Source organism: Pogoniulus pusillus, chromosome 20 (genome assembly GCF_015220805.1).
Source record: "Pogoniulus pusillus isolate bPogPus1 chromosome 20, bPogPus1.pri, whole genome shotgun sequence".
Classification (NCBI taxonomy): Eukaryota; Metazoa; Chordata; class Aves; order Piciformes; family Lybiidae; genus Pogoniulus; species Pogoniulus pusillus.
This window is the reverse complement of record NC_087283.1, coordinates 19,330,919-19,350,213: the sequence shown is the minus strand read 5'-3', so window position 1 is coordinate 19,350,213 and position 19,295 is coordinate 19,330,919. Positions and strand designations below refer to the sequence as shown.

Here is a 19,295-nt window from a genome sequence, read left to right as displayed (position 1 = left end):
AGGACTGCCAGACACTTTCACTAAAAAACTTAAGTAATTTTCTACTGAAAGACACTTTTGCTGAGATGTCTCACCAGCTGGCAAATGGTGGTCTTCTGATTACCCCTACTTAGGTCTCTTTTAGAATGGTGAGGTGAAAGTGCAGCTGAAATTTAATGTTTAACACATGACTCATTAAAGATGCCTTTTTATTGCCAATATGCATTTAGTTGATCTACTAATCACATGCAGGCCTCTGAAAGGCTGGCGGTCAAGTAGCGCAGTTAGCACCAAGGACCTGACTATGCATGCTTCAGGAGTATTTTACTTTACCTCTGATGACATCCTGTGGACTGAATGCTTATGTGTGGTGGGACTGTAGTAGCAGAATGCAGTAGTTATGCCCTTGAAGATCGTCTTCCAATTTAGCCTGTTCTGAAAGGTGCCTTTTAGCCCCAGTGCTAAGCAATGTGAAGCAAAACCAAATGGCTATACCTGGCAGAGTTGCTTCAAAAATGCATTTGCAGTCCTAATTAAACACTCAATATGCAGCCATAGTTCTCTAGTGAATGGGTGGGAGGAAAGAGTTAATGACTTCAGTGTTCTGTACTTGAAAACCATCCTGTAATAAAGGAATGTAAGCATTTTATAGTGACGTTTCCCTGGGTGGTATAAGAAAATCTTATCCTCAGTGGAATCTTTAAGAAGACTTAAGGCATTGTGGTCAGTAGATGAATGAAGAAAGGAAGAGACAATTAAGCCATTCAAAAAAAGCCTAATCTGATGAAAATGAGCCACTTTGATCTGCCTACATACTCTGCATGTAGTATATGGTAGAGATTGCTGTATTTTTATTGCTGCCCTTTGTAGTCAAAGGGTGAAGATTAGAATAATGATTTTCCTAGAGAAACATGGTTCAAATGCTTCTGCATTTTAGTCTTTCTTGCAGTAAAGCAGCAGTTAACTTTAATCTTTCCTTAGTGCTATTTTGGGAAGAAATAGAGTAGCTTTCTCCTATTCACTTCAGTTAAGAGGCTTTGAGCTGGGAAGGGGAAACTATTTCCAGTTTCCAAGTGATGAAAGTAAAAGTTCTAAGTAAAAGAAATGTAGTTTCTTTGCACATCCCATTGCATGTTATCTTGGTGGCTGGAAGATGAAAAAAGTCTTTTCAAAGGATGATATGAAACAAATGATAAATGATACCTCAAGGTTGTTGTTTTTTTCTTTTAAGTAATTTGTGTAGCTTAGAAGTTCTGCAAATGCTCTTGAGACAGTTGCCGACCACGTGGATGGAAATTGCTTCCTTTCTCAAAGTTTGCTGTCAAAGTTTCACAGCTGACTTGTGTCAGGAATTTTACCTCACTGTCCTCTGTCACTGAGCAGCACTGTACTTTGTGAGGAGGGCAACCAACTCTGCAAGCACTGTTTGGCCTGCTTCATCTTCTGAGAGGAAAGAACACGTTGGCTGCCAGTGCATAGCTTGTTACTTGTTTCCTGTGTTTGGTCATGTCTTTTTTGAGTCAGTCAGTTAATATGAGAGGTAATATTTGGCAGCTTCTCTCGCTTGCAAAAGCAAAAAATGATTCCTTGTTGAAGTGAACAGTTGGCTGTCCTGTGTGGCTGTCATCTTTCTTGGAGCTCTGCAGCATTGTTGGTAGAGTTGGAATAAAGGTGATTACTTCAGGGGCCTCTTTCAATACCATCTTGTCAGTCCAATGATCATCAGTCCACTTTACCTTGGGGTAGTCATATTCTAGAGCAAACTTGCTTTGTTTTGACATGCTTTTCCCTCTGTGAACCAGGGATGTGTTTTAGCTCTTTTTTCATCTTTGTTGTATAGCTTAACAAATGTTGAGTCTCTTTCTTTTAAATGAATTCAGACAGAAATTCTTAGGATACTCTTAGACCTTTTGAGTATTACTTCTCTTCCTCCATTTGGTCAGTCACCTGCTTCCTTTCTGAAGAGGAAAATCTATTTGTCTTTGTCTGCCAGTGTCATGCTATAGAATCATGGGATTCTAGGGGGAGATCAAGTCCAACCTCCCTGCCAAAAAGCCGGGATCACCTTCTTCACTTGCACTAGCACTTCCTAGTAGAGTTGCTTTGGATGAAATGCACATTCTGTACCTTGCAATGGAAGAACCCTTTGGTAGAGTCAGGCAGTTGCTTTCAGAAGACAGCTGTTCAGTAAGTCATTTGCCTTATTTCTTGGAGCTAGCCCTAGCTGACTACCAATACAACGCTCCTGCTGCCAGTTACGTAGAAGTTATCTGGCTTTGGAGGCCAGTCTAGAAAGCAGAGACAGAACATTAAGGGGTGCTACATAATACTTTTGCTATGAGAAAGGTTAGAGGCACTGGAATAATACTGAACCTGTACAGCTAGCTGTTAAAAATGCCACAAGCAGGATAAACACCCAAGAAGACTGCAATCAAGTATCATCAGCACCTCCATGAAGACCTTTACAAAACAACTTTCCTGATAGAGCTGGCATCTGTAATCTTGATGTGAGCTGTGCAGAAGAGACTAGTGTTGGTTTATCCTACCATAAGATCATACTGAGTGGCCTAAAAAGAAAGAGAGAATTTCATGCTGGACCTTGCACAGCACTGCCACCTTTTTCTCCAAGAAAGACATTGCCAATGATACAGAGAGAGAGTAGAAGCAATCAAAGGAATGGTGGTTGTAACAAAAATTAGAGAAAACCTGAACATGTACACAGCTTGCTTGTGCACCTTTACAGATTTTCCATTTGATGTGCACTCTCCTTCCTTCCTTTAATGTAAGTGATGTTAAACCCAATTTGGTCCAACTGTCACACAGTATCTTGACAAAGATAATTTATGGCAATGGAAGAAAACTTCAGCTACTCATTGGATTTCTTTAACATGTGTGGCTTCCTGATTGCCATAAATCAGAGTTTTTCTTATTCCTTCAGGAAATAGCTTTTGTGAGACCTGAGGAGCTAAAAATCAAGAGAAAACACTGTAGTTCTGACTGCCAAGTCTCCCTGCAATGTGAGAATGCATTTATTCTGTGCCTCAAGAGAAAAGTCAAAGCAGAATTAGTTGCACTTCCAAGATACTAGTCAGTTTTGATTCTAGTCAGTATATGACTCTTGGTATTAGTGTTATAGAACTGAGCCTGGAAAAGTGCACATGTGCAATAGGATCTTGAAATGAGCTACTTAAAGAGGCTCTGCAGATGTCTTTTGAGTCTTCCTGGTAGAAATGCCTCATTATCTTTAAATACAAATTGATGTAAGTTTCTTTTTCACATTGGATAATGTTCTCTGTGTTTATCCATCTGATCAATACTGTCTGGTGCTTTGCCAGTCTAGCTTGCACTCATAACTCCTTATGCTCTCTGACTTGTGTGTGTGTGTGTGTGTGTGTGTGTCTCTAAGTGCACCTTTAATGTGCAGCTAAATGGGATGACGCAGTTCTCATCTTACCGTTCATAACATAAACTCTGCTCTTTCTAATCATCTGTGTTCCTGGATTGCTGGATGTGAGACAGTATCCTGTGTATTTTGTTGTGGCAGCTCATTAAGAGGGGCAATTCCTGCTGCTTTTAGTTCAGCCTGGTTTTATACAATTGTTGTTTGGATCTTTAAAAGGACAAAAAAAGTGTTCTTGCAAACCAGTCACAAGTTACCAGCTGATGATCATGGGATAACACTAACCCAAGATAAAAAAGAAAATGTAGTTTAATCATACATTCTTGTCACAAAACAAAGCTGTAATTCAGTTTTTGGCCATTCTTCTGGGAATAAAAAAATAAGGGCAGTTCAGCTGAGAAGTGCATGTTGGAAGCTTCTTCCTTCATTATTATTCCTTGTTGATGGTTTGGGAAAAATGAAAATCACAACAAGGGGTAACAACTCCAGGTGTATGTCTTTCTACAGTGTGCCTGTATGTATGTATATCTTAGATGTCTAATGGATGGGAGGGCATAAAAGGACTTAATCTGTAACTGCAAGTGCTGTATCAGCCACTGAGTTCTCTTACTATTTCCTAGCTGTTAGAAGCAGCTATAGTCAAGTCTGGACTACAGGACTTGTCAGACTATAGCAGAGATGACAATTTAATCTCTTAATCCTTCTTGCTCTTTAGACTTTCTCAGAAGAAACCTGAGAAGAAATCCATCCCCATAGTGGTGGCTTTCTCCTGTTATGGTGGACTAAATGCTTCTGCTATAGCTGCCTCCAGGTAGGCTCCTCTGTCATCCTCTGCACACCCTTGTGAATGCTCCATTCTTTCCCCTGTTGCCAGCTCATTTGTTTTCATAAATGCACTTCACTGCTGCCATAAGTCGTGGTAGTTAAAGTGGAGGTGCTCAGGTCTAGCTCAATGGAGGATCCATGATTGTACAATAGCAGTGTTAGCAGAAAGCAGCCACTAACTCTTCTCCTTCCCCCCCTTTTTTTTATACCTCTTGATGCAGTGCACGCAGTTTATGTGCTTGGTAACTTGACTGTTTTTTGTACTTTTCTCTGCCCTTCTGTCTTATGCAAAATAACTCTCTGACATCCACACAGTTGAATGCTTTTTGTGGCCACTTTTACTGACACTTCAGTAGTGCTTTCTGTAAGAAACACTCTAGGGATCTTTGGGCTTATCATTTATTCAGAAGAGAGTAGAGCTCAGTTTCGGAGAAGACTTCTCTTGGCGTCTGTTAAAATGAGTGTGTTGAAGGATTTGTAAGTGTATACTCTGAGGAATAAAAAGCATTTTTATTGTTCGGGTAGTGATACATGAACTTGGCTGATTTTTGTTAGAAATGAGGGCAAAATCCTATCAGAAAACAATTGTGTAAGGGCAGGTAGGTCTATACTTCTCATGGTAAGCTAGTTAGTATCACTAGGCAGTTTAGCCAAACTTCAGGTACCTTTCAACTTCATTTTGCTGAAAGATGATTTTTGCAGTCAGAACTACTTGGCAAACCAAGCTGAATTTTTTAGGTCATTCTCAGCTAAAATACTCTTTGAACTATCTCACTTAGGGAAATGTTAAGCTCTTGAAGTTAATGCTCCACGCTCTGCTTTCACAGGAATCCAAATTACAGTATTAGAAAGTATACTGGGAATGACAGTGTTTGGTAAAGGCTGTTGCAAGATTATCCTCTCTTTTGAAGAACCTGACTCTTGCATATCTAAGGAAATTAATTATTTAGACATGGAACAGTTGTTAGACGTTATGTAGCTTGCATCCAGAGTACACTGGAGTCCACAGGGTCTTGATCTGTGTATAACTTGTGGCAGTGATACCATTACCTTTGCCTTAGCTCTCTGTGTTTTTTATGCTCATATGAGTGCTGTTTTGCAGGGTGTATGAAGCAACGTTAGTATATTTTAGAAAGATTGGATGTACAGATAGAAATTACCTCTAAGGTTAGTCCCTTATCTGTCAGTCCACACTGGCCATTACTAGGGGTTTCAAAAGGAAATGGAAAATGCTTGAGCAAATGACAGCTTGCCATTGGAGGGGGGAAAGTGTCTTCAAATGACCTATTAGCTAATCTGCATCCTGCAGCATAAGATTACATTCATACATTTTCTTCCTCTTCTCTAACTTTAGCTGTTAATATTACTGATCTGAATGCTTGTTCTTTAGGCAACCATACTAAACATCTTAATTCTCTAACATCTTGTTGAATTCTATATCTTAGCTTTGTACATTAAAACAATAAAATCCTCTACCAGTGCAAAGTAATTTCCTTTGCTGTTTAGCTCTGGAAATCAGCAGTTTAGGTCTAAATCATCCTTTAAAACGTTTGCCTATTATAATTTTCATTTTGTCCTCATTCTTAACTTCTTGTGAAGAAGTCTTCATTCACTGCATCATTATAGGCTATATTCTGCTTTGAGAGACCAGGTTTCACAGAGCTGCAGCTAGATCCAATGAGGATCTGAGAGAAGCACAGTGGGTTCTACCAATTGTTTGTTCTTGGCCAACAGAAACGCATTTATATGATCAATGTAAATTACTACTTGCTTATTCAGTTTCAACTGACTGAAGATGGGTGATAGATGGCATACAGAACACATTTCTTATGGCATGGTCTTTTGCTAAATGGGTGTTCTGATTTCAGCATGAGATAGGACTCATAGATGGATTTATTCTTCTTTTCTTGTGTTAGCTTTTATCATTTCTGTGGGGATCTGTGAGTGTGCCTTTTTCCAGCCTTGTGTTGAAGCTACATTTTGAGGGATAAAAACTAAAAGAGGTCAGGAAGAGAGGTGCTTTAGTAAGAATCAGGGTAACTAGCATTCTTTGCTTTTGTATTGTCCCTCAGCAGCAGGAAATACTATTGCTGAGACTCGACTAAATTACACAAAAGGATGGAATGGATTTTATTTTTTTGCACAGATGATGGTATACAGCTAAGTAGAATTGGATGCTGAACTTTAACCTAGGCAGCAAAGGTGCTGAACAAAGCACTTTTGTCAATCCAGACAAAGAACAGGAAACTTCAGCTGGCCAAGCTTTGTTTTATGTCTGCAGATTTGTCTGTGCTTTGTGGTTTGAAGACTGGTGTTATATGCAGGACTTTGCCTCCTGAAAATCAATCACTCATTTCACACACACAAAATCTATATATTGCTTTCTTTTGTGCTTTTTTTTTTTTGACCTACAAAAATCCTTCAGAAAACACATGATAACTGCTCCTGGTGATCATGTTCCTGGGGCAATTCAGTCAAGATTACTGCTACCTGCTGAGGTGTTCTAATTACAAAACCTTTTGTGTTTGTTTGAATACCACTTAGGTATAAACTTGTACCTTTTTGTTTCTATAAATAGTGATTTCATGCTGTCTAGCCTTTTGTTACAATGACTGCTAGTATACTTTCTTAGAAGAAACCATGGAAGTGATTTAACTGTCAGTAGGTAGAACTGGGATGGGGAGGCTTCCACCTACAAAACCCATGGATGAATTTCTGCCTGATTCCAGATATGCTGATGTTCAGACATGTACAGAGCTCAAACTGAGATTGAGAGTGTCTGTCAGTCTTCCTGTATTAAATTTCCTAATTTTTCAAACATTTTGTTTGCTGTTCTAAGTCTCTCTCCTTTTTTTTTTTTAACTCTATCCAGGAGGCTGAAGAGAATTGATCAGGACAATATCTTGCAAATCATTATCAAATTTTCATGATAGGTCCCATATCACTGGCAATTGATGACGCTTAACTGCTGGTTGTGACACTTGAGTGCTACTTGGTTTCAGAGCTCAGTCATGGAAAGTCACCATAGTTGGCCTGCAGTATTGTCTAGCAACATTAACAAATGATTGTTAGTAAGATACTTGCTCTGTCCTTTGCCATGTCGTGACAGAAGAGCCCTCCTGGTGGAACTAAAGCAAAAGAGGATGTTGCTTAGGAAACTGAAGAAGAAGGGAAATAGACACTATTCTAAGAATCTGTTATATGTAGGTGCACTGGTGACTGCATTTATCATTTGACAGTGACACTTCCCCTTTGGGATATGCAATGATATTTTTATGCTTGCTTCTCTCCAGTTACTGTGTTACACACAAGTGCTGTAGTTCAGTTAAATAATGAAATGTATTGGGATAGGTGAGGAAATCCTAAAAACATTTCTTTTTTTGTGAGCAGGTGATTGACTAAAGAAGTTTGTGCTTATTTAGACTGCATAAATAAATTTTTAAAGCTGTGTGCTTCTTTGAGCTGGATTGCCTTTATTCTACTGCTATTCTTATATACAGACTTGTGATGAAAGCTTTGTTGTCATTGTTGTACATATGCTTTATTGCAAATAGTTTCATGTTTCCTTTTTCTTTTCCTTTTCATCAGACCTTTGCTGACCAGGTGTTTGGTATCTTCAGCTGGACAATTCCCATTGCTGTAGCCTTTTCTTGTTTTGGTGGACTTAATGCTTCCATTCTAGCATCATCAAGGTAGAGCTTATCTTTCTGTTCGATGGATGTTCAGAAGTATTTTGTGTGTTACTGCTATGCTCATCTACTATGAGGGGGGCAAAAACACTTTTGTAATGGAACCTATAATGAATAAGCATGGTAAAATAAAGCTCTGTGTGTGTGTGCATACCTGCACCCTGAACAACTGCCTTAGTACTCCAAAGCATTCCTAGCTGCATGTTAGGTACAGATCAAGATTAAACACATGTTGTCTGTGAGTCCTGGAGTTGCCTGATTATTTGCATTGAGTTATCATCCATTTTACTTCATGGAACAGCAACTTCTTGTTTTCAGATGTATTTACTTAAAATTTAGTGACTTCTTGAATCACTGTGTCATAAGGTTTTTCCAAGTTAAAAAGTTTACAAGTTGCTACCACTATTAACAAAGGCAGCAAAAAGCTTAGGATACGGTGTAGGAGCTTTCCTCTCAGCACTGATTAGTGATGTAAATAGGGAAGGTTTTCGATAGACTTATTCAGGCATTTTGAGACCCTTCCTGTCCACTGAATGCAGGTACAGTGCCTCTGCACTGGGAACAAATCTGAATGTGATCTGATGAAGTAGTCTGTGTAGAACTATTTGAAGTTGATAACAAAATTCTGTGTGTTTGTCTTTTGAGCATGTGGCTGAGCGCCTTTATAGAGTCCTGGCAGTCTCTTCTGGTTGGGACCAAAACCTTCTGCTATAAACCAGAATGTTTTCAGTGGTGTAATTACTTATTTTGAATAACATTTTCTTTTAATTTTCTGTGATACATTCTTTCTCACCTCTGGCCTCAACATCTGTTTTCTGGCTTTTGTTTTCTTCCCCCCAGGTTGTTTTTTGTAGGATCTCGAGAAGGTCACCTTCCTGATCTGCTCTCTATGATCCATGTACAGAGGTTCACACCTGTGCCAGCACTGCTCTTCAATGTAAGTTAGTGCTTTTCAGCTCTTCACATGTAACTATGTGAGTTATTTACTGAAAAACTTCAACAAATCACAAGAGAGAACTTCAGGTTCACTGTCATCAAGGTGATTTCTGAGTCTGTGTGTTTGTTGGTTGGGTTTTTTTATGAGGCATAAAATCATGCTGCACACCAAGAAGTATCAGGTGCTACTTTAAAGCAAAAAGCAGCACAAACAATAACTTTAAAACTTCTCTTATTCTTTTCTGACAGTGTGTTATGACCCTTATTTACCTGGCTGTGGAAGATGTCTTCAAGCTGATTAATTACTTCAGTTTCAGTTACTGGTTTTTTGTTGGTCTGTCTATTGCTGGGCAGTTATATCTGCGATGGAAGGAACCAGACCGACCCAGGCCTCTTAAGGTAACGTATGCTTAGTACTGAATTGTTTAAAATCCCTGTCTTTCATGTCATGTGAATGTACTGTCTAAAATCTGGACTATATAGTTATGTCTAAAGCTTAAAAATTGATCAGGACCCTTCTTGACTGTAAGGGTCCCAGAGCACTGGCACAGGCTCCCCAGGGAGGTTGTGAGGTCTCCTTCTCTGGAGACTTCCAAGGCCTGTCTGGATGTGTTCCTCTGTGATCTGTGTTAGATAGTACTGTCCTGTCCCTTCCATCCCCTAACATCTTGTAATCCTGTGACATAAAAAGTGCCTTCCAGTTTATATTTTATCATGAAAGCCTGCCTGCTAGATAAAAAATAAGCCATATTTGTAGTGTACCTTAGTTCAGTCCATATCCCTCTTTTTGTGTCAAGTGGAGAATGTCCCAGTTGGCTAACAGAGTAGTTAGCCTATTTTCTTGGATTAAAAATCTCTAATTAGGAATGCTTAAGTTAATTAATTCTGTCAAAGCGGAGCACATTTAGCTGTGATGGTGTTTCAGTTTAACAACTAATCCTCTTCCCACATTCTCACACTAAGTTGATACTCTACAGGAAAAAATCATTCTTGTTTCCTGATTTTTTTTTTAATTGGTTTATTTTATATTTGTCTTAAAACCACTTCCTGCTGCCATCAACACACAAGTTACCATAGTTGATTGCTTTTGCTGTTTGTAGCAGCATTTCTGTCAAAGAATAATTCTGCAGCTTGCTTATGGTTCCAAGTAGATGGTGTACAAGAGGAGAAGCAGATAGTTTCACAAAGTGGGGTTGATAGGGAAGTCTGTAACTCTTCACTAAAATGTTTGTAACTGTAGACAGTGGCTATTTCACTAACAAGCATTTTCTGGTTTTCTGTCTCCAGCTGAGTGTGGCTTTCCCAATAATATTTTGTATATGTACAGTATTTCTGGTGGTAGTGCCACTCTACAGTGACACTGTAAATTCATTGATTGGAATTGCCATTGCTTTATCTGGAATTCCAGTCTTTTTCTTGGGAGTATATTTACCTGCATCAAGGAGACCTCAGTTTGTCAACAAACTCGTAGGTAAGTTTCTTTGTAGATGAAGATGTGGTTAGATTTGTTGATGAAAAGGAGTTTTGTGGACACCAGCCAGCAGCTAAGCACCCACATAGCTTCTTGCTCACCAGCATCCCCTCAGTGCAATGAAAGGAAGCAGGAAGAACAAAGGTGAGCAGACTTACTGGTCAAGATAAAAGACAGTTTAGTAATTGAAGGCAAAGGGGTTAAAAATCCAAAGGGATTGCAGAGGCAATCACAGTCTCCCAAAAGCAGACCTATCAAGCAGCCGCCTTGGAAGGCACCCTCCCACATGCACACACTTCGTCCTCTGCCTATATTTACTGCTGTGTGTGATATAGGCATAATATATCCCTTTACCTAGTTTGAGTCAGCTGTTCTGGCCATACTCCCTCTGGATTTCCTGCCTGTCTCCATCATGCTGGTTGCAGGGAAGGGAAAGTGTGAGGGGAAAAAAGAAAACTTTGATACTGTGCTAAAGTTCTTCAGTAATAGCCGGAGCATCAGTGTCTTACCAGCCCTGTTTGAGCCACAGATCCAAAACACAGCACCCCAGTCAGACCCAGTGAAAGGATGCACTGATTTTCTATGTGTTTTTACACCCAAATTATGTCCACTGCATGCACTTTCTGCAGATTTCACTCTGCTTTTATACACTTCTCTTTTAAGCAAGCACACAAAAGTCTGTTTTTTTAAGCAGAGTTGATTGATGACTGTAAAAGGGCTGGACATTCTTGGTAATGCAAGCTAACTGCCTTGCTTTACTGAAGTGAGTGTTTGGAGATGGGTAGATTTCATGTCAGTCACTGGCTGGAATTTTGTCTTTTAAATGTTAAAATAGACGTTTCTTTTTTCTCCAGCAGCACACTGTTGTTACTATGTCAGAAAACCATGATGAAGGGTGTGGGAAGGTTTATAACATAACCATAGAATACAACAGGATGTGGTGCTGCAGCAGCTAGTGAATATGTTAAATGTGTGGCAGTCTTGTCCCTTTCCTGTGTGCTGTTTTTGCACTTTACCAGCTTTATGCTTTTACTTGTAGAGAGCAGAGGTTTTTCACTTGAGGTACATAGCAGGGTGCCCAAGAAGAGCTCAGGGTATCAACAGAACCGCTTTAAACATTTCATGTTTTAAAAAATGGAGTGGAAGACACTTCTCATATTAACTTCTGTTGCTTGTTTCCTTTAAGAGACGTGAGACAGCATTCTTGACAACAAACTTTCATTAGTCTGATGCATATTATGTCATTAGAGTTGAGGTAGGTATCTATTCTGACTTCTCTCCAATTTCCTGTGCAGATGTGGTCACACGGAACATGCAGCTGCTCTGTTACTGTGTTTTAACAGAGATGGACCCAGCTGAAGAAAAGAAGTTAGAAATCAAATCCAACTGAAATTCTAAAGTGGTTACAAGAAACAGGAACGAAGCTAAAGCAATTCTGACAACAAAAGGGAAGAGATGGAACTGGAAAAAAGAGGAAAAAAACATTTCCAGTGATCTTTCAGGAACACTGAAAATGTACTTACTTGCAGCTAAATTCCCACGTAGATTGCAACAGGTCACCCTCCTAAACTGCAGCAAAATTTCAGGGCATGTTTTCATTGGATGATGATTACTCATTTCAGGCACACAAACTACACATCAGTTCCTTCTTCAGAATTGGTATTAAAATGGTAAGAGCTAATGGATCAAATTAGGTTTCTGCAGAACCAGGTGGTGAAGTAGTATGTTTTTAAGTCAGACTGAAACCCACTCTGGCTTGAAAGACCAGAAGTCATTTCCAGCTTAAAATCTGATGGATGTTTGCATGAAATGATTTGTTGTGCTATTTCAGTTCTTATCCCAGAAGACAACTGGTCACAAAGAAATACCTAAATTTGTCATTATTAGAAGAAAAACGAATAAAGTTGTGCTACATTAAAGACTGAACCAATCTTTCTTCCTTATAGATGGGTATTTTATTCTGTGTGAAAATGCATCTGCCTGGGGCAAGGATTTAATTAACAAAGCATCTTGGCACTGAAGATTTGATTAACATTTGATGATTCTTTCCTGTTTGCCTGTTAGTACTTGGCTAGCTTCTGCTAGGCTTTATGACATATCCAAAATGAAAATATTTGAAGCCTTTAAGCATTTGATTTTGAGGTGTTTCAGTAAAACACTCGTGAGCAGTATTTACCTCAGTAGTCAAAAAGTTCTCATTCTAAAGTGCAGTGCTCTTCACTAGAAAATGACTAAAAACTCACAGAACAAACCCACTTTTTTTTTAATAGGAGAAGCTGTGTGTCAGTACCTCCTGAAGGGAGCAGCAGGGAGAGAAAATAGGAATAAAAACAGAAATACAAAGTAAGCAGTAGTATTTCTCATTCCAAAGCCACAAGCCTAACAGCAGGACACTGATACTGGATTTTGCTGCAGCAAAAGGTAACATGAAACCACTCTCCTTGGCTAGCAGTGATATGTACTTCAAAAACATACTTGGAATTTTTACCTTGGTGCAGAATGTTTACCCTAATTGACCTGAGTTTGTCCATAGGGGCAGGCACTTTGTGCTTTGAAATAGAACCAAGTCACCAGATTCTGGCTGAAGCAATGGAGACTTCAAATGCTGTACCAGATTTGCCTCAGCCACTGTAACACAGCATTTGAGTATCAGTGAGAGTATGTGTATTTTTGCACTGACAAAAAGCTACAGATAGTGGGAATCAGTAGTAGATAGGCAAAAATAACATAAAATGGAATTTCAGGTCATCTTTAATGAAGCAGCATTGGGATTTAAAGATAGTTAACAGTCAAGGTGAGGAACTTTGCGCACAGTTGGTGCATAAACATGTATTTGATGAAAATTAGCATTTAGCTATCCTAATACAGCTTTTTAATGATTAGAATTACTCCACTGTCCAAGTTGAGAATCTTCCAGTGGCAAAGCATTTAACATCCTAGGGTTGTGAATTAGATTAGCAGCCCTGTTAACCTTTCTGTGAAAGCAAGGAGGAAGAAAAAATGTTATTTTGCCTCCACTACCTTGACACAGCAGCCAAAACTTATCAACCTAAAGTAAATCCTGCAACCTATAGCCCGTGAATCGACACTGATATGACATAAGGCTTTTTTTCTGAGGCAAGTAGGAGTGCTGAAATGCTGTGTGCATAAAGAGGCAAGAATAAATTGTTTTAAAGGTGTATGAATGAAAGTTAATGCTGACAGGGCCTCAGCTATACCAGCTCTTTAAAGAAGTAAACAAAGCTTACGCAAAAAGTTTTTATTTACAGTTTAAATGCACACTTTGTTCTACTCCAGTAGGAAAACTACTGGAGGGAAATCCAGCAGTGAAATGGACAGGTCAAGGCATTTTATACACTCTATTGTTACAAGAGTAACTTGAATGTTAGGAACAAACACAGTAGAAAGCACCAGGTCTTTTTCCACTTGTCATCACAGCAAATGTTATCTTGTGAAATGTGACATATGCAATATGGAGGTGCTCTAAGTACAGTTAAAAATGCTTGGCTGTGCACCTTTGAAAAAAAAAACCCAACAAAGTTCCTTTACAATCTCTGCATCACAGAATGAGCAGAGAAATCTTGTTTAAAGTATGTAGTATCTTTTGTTTGGAACAAAAATTTGTACTGTTAAGTGGCCACATTCACATTCATCTGTTTAAAATCTACCAGATGAAGTTGGTGGCTTGAGTAGTAAAAGGTTTCAACACGTACTGGAATCCCAATCTAGTATCTAATACTCAAGCATAGTCAGTAAGCATTAGGGTGAACCATGCCAGTCACCAAGTTTCAGAATGCCAGACAGGCAACAGTTTAACTTAAAGCTCATCCATGTAAAGATTGATCCCAGCCTTTACTGTAAAATGGTTGTCCAGCTATTTGTGAGCTTTTATTGTCTCTTTTGTGGTTTGTATTTTTTTTTTTCAGTTTAATATTCTTGTAAATAGCCACCAGCAGCTGTTTGGATTGTCAGTTCTACTGCAGTATGACTTTCAAAAGCATCTTCAAAAGTAGGCTGTTAGTCAGAATCCAGATCTTGAATCTCATCATAACCGAATTCCTGCAGAACCTCCTGCCGGTATTTGTTCCATGTTCTTCTCCTGTAACACTGGTCTTCATCACTGAGACTCTCTTCAGACTCTAAAGAAAGAGCAACACTTTTACATTATCCTTTCTTTTTAGTTAAATAATTAGGTTGAGCAGATTTTAAGCTTCTTGAGCAACTAATACACACAAAGTCTGGACAATTATACAAGGTGAGGTCTGACTCGTGCTTGAAGTGCACTGGGATAGGAAGTTGAGGCAGTGCTACACAAACTTTTGGAAGCAAATTATCTCTTTCTCAGAACAAGAAGTCATTTGGAGTTGCAGCAGGTTCAAATGCAGCTTTTAATTCTAACTTTGCAAAAACACTAACAGATGCTTATAGTCCCAAGAAAGATGATCCTTCTTTAAGCAGATTTAACTTACTCTAAGAGCAGAACACTTCCCCAGCAGTGCTGTAAGTTGCTTTTTTAGAGATGGCCTGTAAAAAGGATTAGATTTATACATGCACAGTATTGATGACAGGCATACCTTTTTCTCCATCATAGTCATCCTCAGGTAAGAATTCATCTTCATCAGGGTAATCATTGCGCCAGTTGTTTTCATCGTTTTCATCATCTTCATCCTCATATATTTCTGCTGGACCGTGATCATCGGGTACCTGCAAGTCAACACAAAACATTCATACAGACATCACTCAGAGGTTTTCATCCACCTGTACAGGAATATATGGGATCATAAAAAGTCCAGAGAGATTTACCTCTAGTAAAAATTGTTGCCAATGTATTCACTGTAATTTAGTAATCTGCTTCAGGTGGAAAAGTGACACATTTAGATTTTTTACTTCAGCATGTATGTGCTGAGATCAGTATTTAAATGAATCCTGCTCTCTTAAGCAGCAGATAAAGGACAAGAAAAATAGTTTCTAGTTCCCAACATGCAAGTCTATTATCGCAATATCTACACAATGTAAGACTCAAGCTTACATTTAGCTTCCTAACTCCAGTCACGGAAGAACAGTTCTATTAAAAGCAAGTATCTCATGTGAAAAGTCCTCAAACACTGAAAAAGTTGTGTCCCCTTGATTTTTTTTTTCCACTACTGCTTTGTAATCACAAATGAATTGTGAATTACTTCAGCTATTTGTGTACCAAAACTTTTTTGGCAACTTGAAGCCTGAATGCTTCTGAGTACATTAGTGCTAGCCCTTCAGTTTTCATTGTATCCTAATTTGCTTGAATCAACATCAACCTGCAGGAACCCAGGCTGACAGTTGGGAGAAGCCTAACACAGAAGTCATTGAACATACATGTAGTATCTCAAGGGATCTTTCTTTGGCATGGCAACTTTAAAGCATCTTTATTTGTGGCTTTTCTATTTAAGAAGGATGTTTTCCCACACCCTTACCAGTTCATATTCTTCTTGATAGGGTTGTACAGAAAGGATGTTTTGGATCCAGCCAGGAGCTGCTGTTTCCATATAGTAGATGTCATAAACATATTCATCCTCTTTCTCATGGTCTCCTTTCCTACTGTCTTCAGAAACATGTAAACGCTCACGGATCATTTCTACTGCATTGCAAAGAATCACATCTGGATCAGTCTTCTGCTGAGGGAAAAAAAAAAGCAGCATAATTCCATTGAAGCTCTGCACACAGAGACTTAACACAGACAACTGTTTCCTTTGTAGACAGCAGCCAGCAGGTAGGCAAAGAGCATTCTCAAATCCTAGATAAAAACACTTTCCCACTGGAATGCTGATATCTAGAGTATTAGCAACCGAGGACAGAAAAGACAACCAAGAATCTTCCAATTACTGCAGTAGTGTGCAGCCATGCCTTCTTTCAGATAACAAGTGAAAACTCCTGGGAGCAGCCCCTTAGAAACTACTGAAGGATGTATAATTAATCCTGTAGAACCATTCATCTTTATCTCATGACATGGTGGTTGAAAGACAAGTTCAGAGGCAGCCTGTGCTTTGTAGAACACTACACCTGCAGTGCTGCAGGAAAGCAGCACTTGCAGGTAACATGCAAGTAGACTACACTACACAAAAGGTACAGGAGAAACAATGAGCATGTGACAGATTAACAGGAAAAGGCTGAGAGGTCCTAGAGATAACACCTTTTATTTCCTTGATTTCCTCATTTCAAGCTACAGAAATTTCAAGCTTTCTCCTTCCTAATAAATTATTTGCTTTAATGGCCTATGCTTGAAGATCTACACAGGCAGATCTTTGCTGCCATTTTTTTCTCTGCTAGAGCTTTTCAGAATATCCTGTCCACTCCACAGTGGGACCCCCTGAACTAGTTCAGTGATTCCAAAGAACAGCTAGAGACCAGCCTTTCATTCACTTCAAAATACTTACAGAATGAAAAAGAAAGCTCACTTCTTGCTTTCAAGACTTAGTGCTAGTTCTAAATGAGTAAGTGTAAAAATTCTACTACCTAACTCAGATTCATTTCTTGTTTTCTGAACCATCAGCATGATAGGGACTAGTTAACATCTCCAATTGTCTGTTTTAACGTCTTAATAAAAAATGAGAGCTCACACTACAATTTGATAATCTATAATGCTGAAGGTGACAGCTGGTAAAACCCTTCCTCTCCTGGCTATTTTCTGTAACATTAAGTATTTAAGTTTTCCTCAGAGCTTTGATGTGCTGCCTCAGTAAAGCATTCACATATGCTTACATACAGTGAATATAAATAAAGCACACATAGCCCTCTTACCTTTCCCATATGCTTACGAGTCTAGTAGAGAACACTCTTCATGCTCTATAGCTCTACACAGCAAGCAAAGCTTCTTCATACTTAGAACCATGCTAGACACTGAGCAGATGCTCCCCCAACTAAAAAGGCTCATGCAGTCTATCAGACACCAAGAGTTCTGCCACGAACCAAACTCACAGTATTGGAATTCTGAGAAAAGGAGGCTCAACACTATCTTTTCCTTTAATGATTCTTGCCTACAAGTGACATTTCTAGGTATCTGAGTAGATGAGAAGACACTGAACTAGTTTTTTTTTCCTTTTCAGGTAGGGCAGTTAGTAGAAAACCTCAGAGATCCACCTAACGGATGAACAAGAGAATTTATACACCAGAATGGAGTACAGAAAAAAACGCAAGGTACAAGCTCTTCCTCTAGCAGCCAGTTCCACGTGGCTGTCTCAACAGCATTAGTGCACTTAAGGATTCTCATGAAAGTGATTAGCTTTCCAACTACTTTCCAACTTGCAAGTACCTAGTTAAAGCTCCTGTTAAATAGTGGAATACTTACAATGCAAAACAACTCCACAGCAGTCAGTTTGCCCACATGTACCAGTCAACAGTGCTATCAAAGTACTTCAAGTACACTGTTTTGCTGACCTGTGGGTTTGCAGCAGCTTCACTGGAGTCTCCCTCCAGCTCCTCTTCCTGTTCAATATCAAACAACTGGAATTTCCCACAGCAGTCCAAACTCTTATCAACAGCAGTGCTCTCCTTTTGTGAAGCATCTTCCCTTGCTTCAGAGTCCGTTCTGTCACCACCACTCGACGCCTCAGCATTTGGGACAGCTGCAGCTGTTTCAGCACAGCTGGGTCGATGGCTGGCTATCACACGGTAACGGCTCTCCTTCCTTTTCTGTTCCGTGGAAGAGCGCAGCTCCTGAAGGATTCGCTGAGTGCTTCCTAAAGAGGGCTGTAGACTCTGCACTGCTTTGTCTCGAGCGATCGCTTTCTGTACATATTTTTGAACCGGTTCATTCTGGGTAGAGGAACATAAAAAAGGACTGCAATGACATCATCAACATATTAAGTCATACCCTTTCCCAGAAGTGATTAATAATAGCTATTACTAGTGCTTCCTATTTGAGGACTGCTGTACATTATGTTCCTAACAACACTTAAGTAACTTCTACTACTGCCTAAAGCCACACAACTGTCACACTACTCTCCTGATAAGGAGGAAAAAAGTAAAAAAATATTTTTAAATTGGAAGATTATTTCAGTTTTATTTTTGGACTTGATGATCTTAAGATGTATTTTCCAATCTTAATGATTCTATGATTTTTAAACAGTATATATTGTGGTACAGATTAACCCTCTGAACAAAACCACATGCCTTTGGAACCATGAAGTTGTTCTGGTAAGATCATCAAGTCCAACCATTAACCCAGTACTACCAAGTCACCACTAAACCATGTGTCTCAGCACCACATCTACATGGCTTTGAAAGCCCTCCAGGGATGGAGACTCCACCATTTCCTTGGGCAGCCTGGTCAGGTGCTTAACAACCCTGATGTCCAATCTAAATCTCCTCTGGCACATTCCTCTTGTTCTATCAGATGACTGCAATGGTCCTAAATATAAAGCATGATACCTTTTACAACCTCCTACAAAGATTAGTCCCAAAAAAGACCACTTTATCCAATATAAAAGGCTGTACAGTGGATAGAAGTTGTTAGCCCTGTAGGGCTGAGCTTCAGTACGCAAACAAGCTGAAGTTCAGGCTTCACTTACGACTATTCTGTAGTCTATACTCGAAGAACAATCTATAAGCACTAGAAAAGTGGGTGTTGCACAGAGTATTTCACGGGGTCGCTCTGTGCCAGGTTCTCAAAGCACAGCCTACTCCGCACGCGTTTGCCGGCCGGTCAGACGCGGGGAAGCCAAGAGCATGGGACGAGGGTCTATCAGGCCAGCACGGCGTTCCCCGGCCGTCGGAACGGTGACAGGGCCACGGTACCTTGGAGGAGACGGTCGCCACCAGCTTGAAGAGGGTTTTCTCCACAGGCTGGGCGTCATTGCCCTCCTCGGTGCGCAGCCGCTTGCAGGCGAGCAGTAGCGCCTCGGCCGGCTCAGTCCCGCCGCGCTTCCGCTTGATGCGCAGCACCGCAGCCCGCTCCATGGCGTCGCAGCCACCCGGCGGAAGAGGCGGCTGCGCCCCGCGGCTCGTCCCCCGGAACCCCGCC

General features: G+C 39.8%; 2 protein-coding genes across 4 annotated transcripts in view; one reads left to right on the top strand and one right to left on the bottom strand.

Moving 5' to 3' along the window:
* SLC7A6 (solute carrier family 7 member 6) overlaps window positions 1-12,219 on the top strand; it is a 29,516-nt gene extending 17,297 nt beyond the window's left edge. For both annotated transcript variants that reach the window (XM_064160438.1, XM_064160440.1), the window contains exons 6-10: window positions 7,793-7,896; window positions 8,734-8,830; window positions 9,079-9,228; window positions 10,117-10,300; window positions 11,596-12,219. In XM_064160438.1, the coding sequence (XP_064016508.1) occupies window positions 7,793-7,896; window positions 8,734-8,830; window positions 9,079-9,228; window positions 10,117-10,300; window positions 11,596-11,690 (630 nt within the window). In that variant the 3' untranslated portion in view covers window positions 11,691-12,219. The remainder of the gene's footprint in view (window positions 1-7,792; window positions 7,897-8,733; window positions 8,831-9,078; window positions 9,229-10,116; window positions 10,301-11,595) is intronic.
* Window positions 12,220-13,544: 1,325 nt separating this feature from the next.
* Window positions 13,545-19,268, bottom strand: SLC7A6OS (solute carrier family 7 member 6 opposite strand). Of its 2 annotated transcripts, none has more exons than XM_064160441.1 (5): window positions 19,070-19,268; window positions 17,711-18,088; window positions 15,751-15,951; window positions 14,875-15,004; window positions 13,545-14,439 (listed from the first exon to the last, which is right to left on the bottom strand). In XM_064160441.1, the coding sequence occupies exons 1-5, from the start codon at window positions 19,229-19,231 to the stop codon at window positions 14,318-14,320; spliced, it is 993 nt and encodes a 330-aa protein (XP_064016511.1). In that variant the 5' UTR covers window positions 19,232-19,268; the 3' UTR covers window positions 13,545-14,317. The 2 variants fall into 2 exon arrangements, with proteins under 2 accessions (XP_064016511.1, XP_064016512.1); XM_064160442.1 differs by having other exon boundaries at window positions 15,751-15,948; window positions 19,070-19,266.
* Window positions 19,269-19,295: the final 27 nt, after the last annotated feature.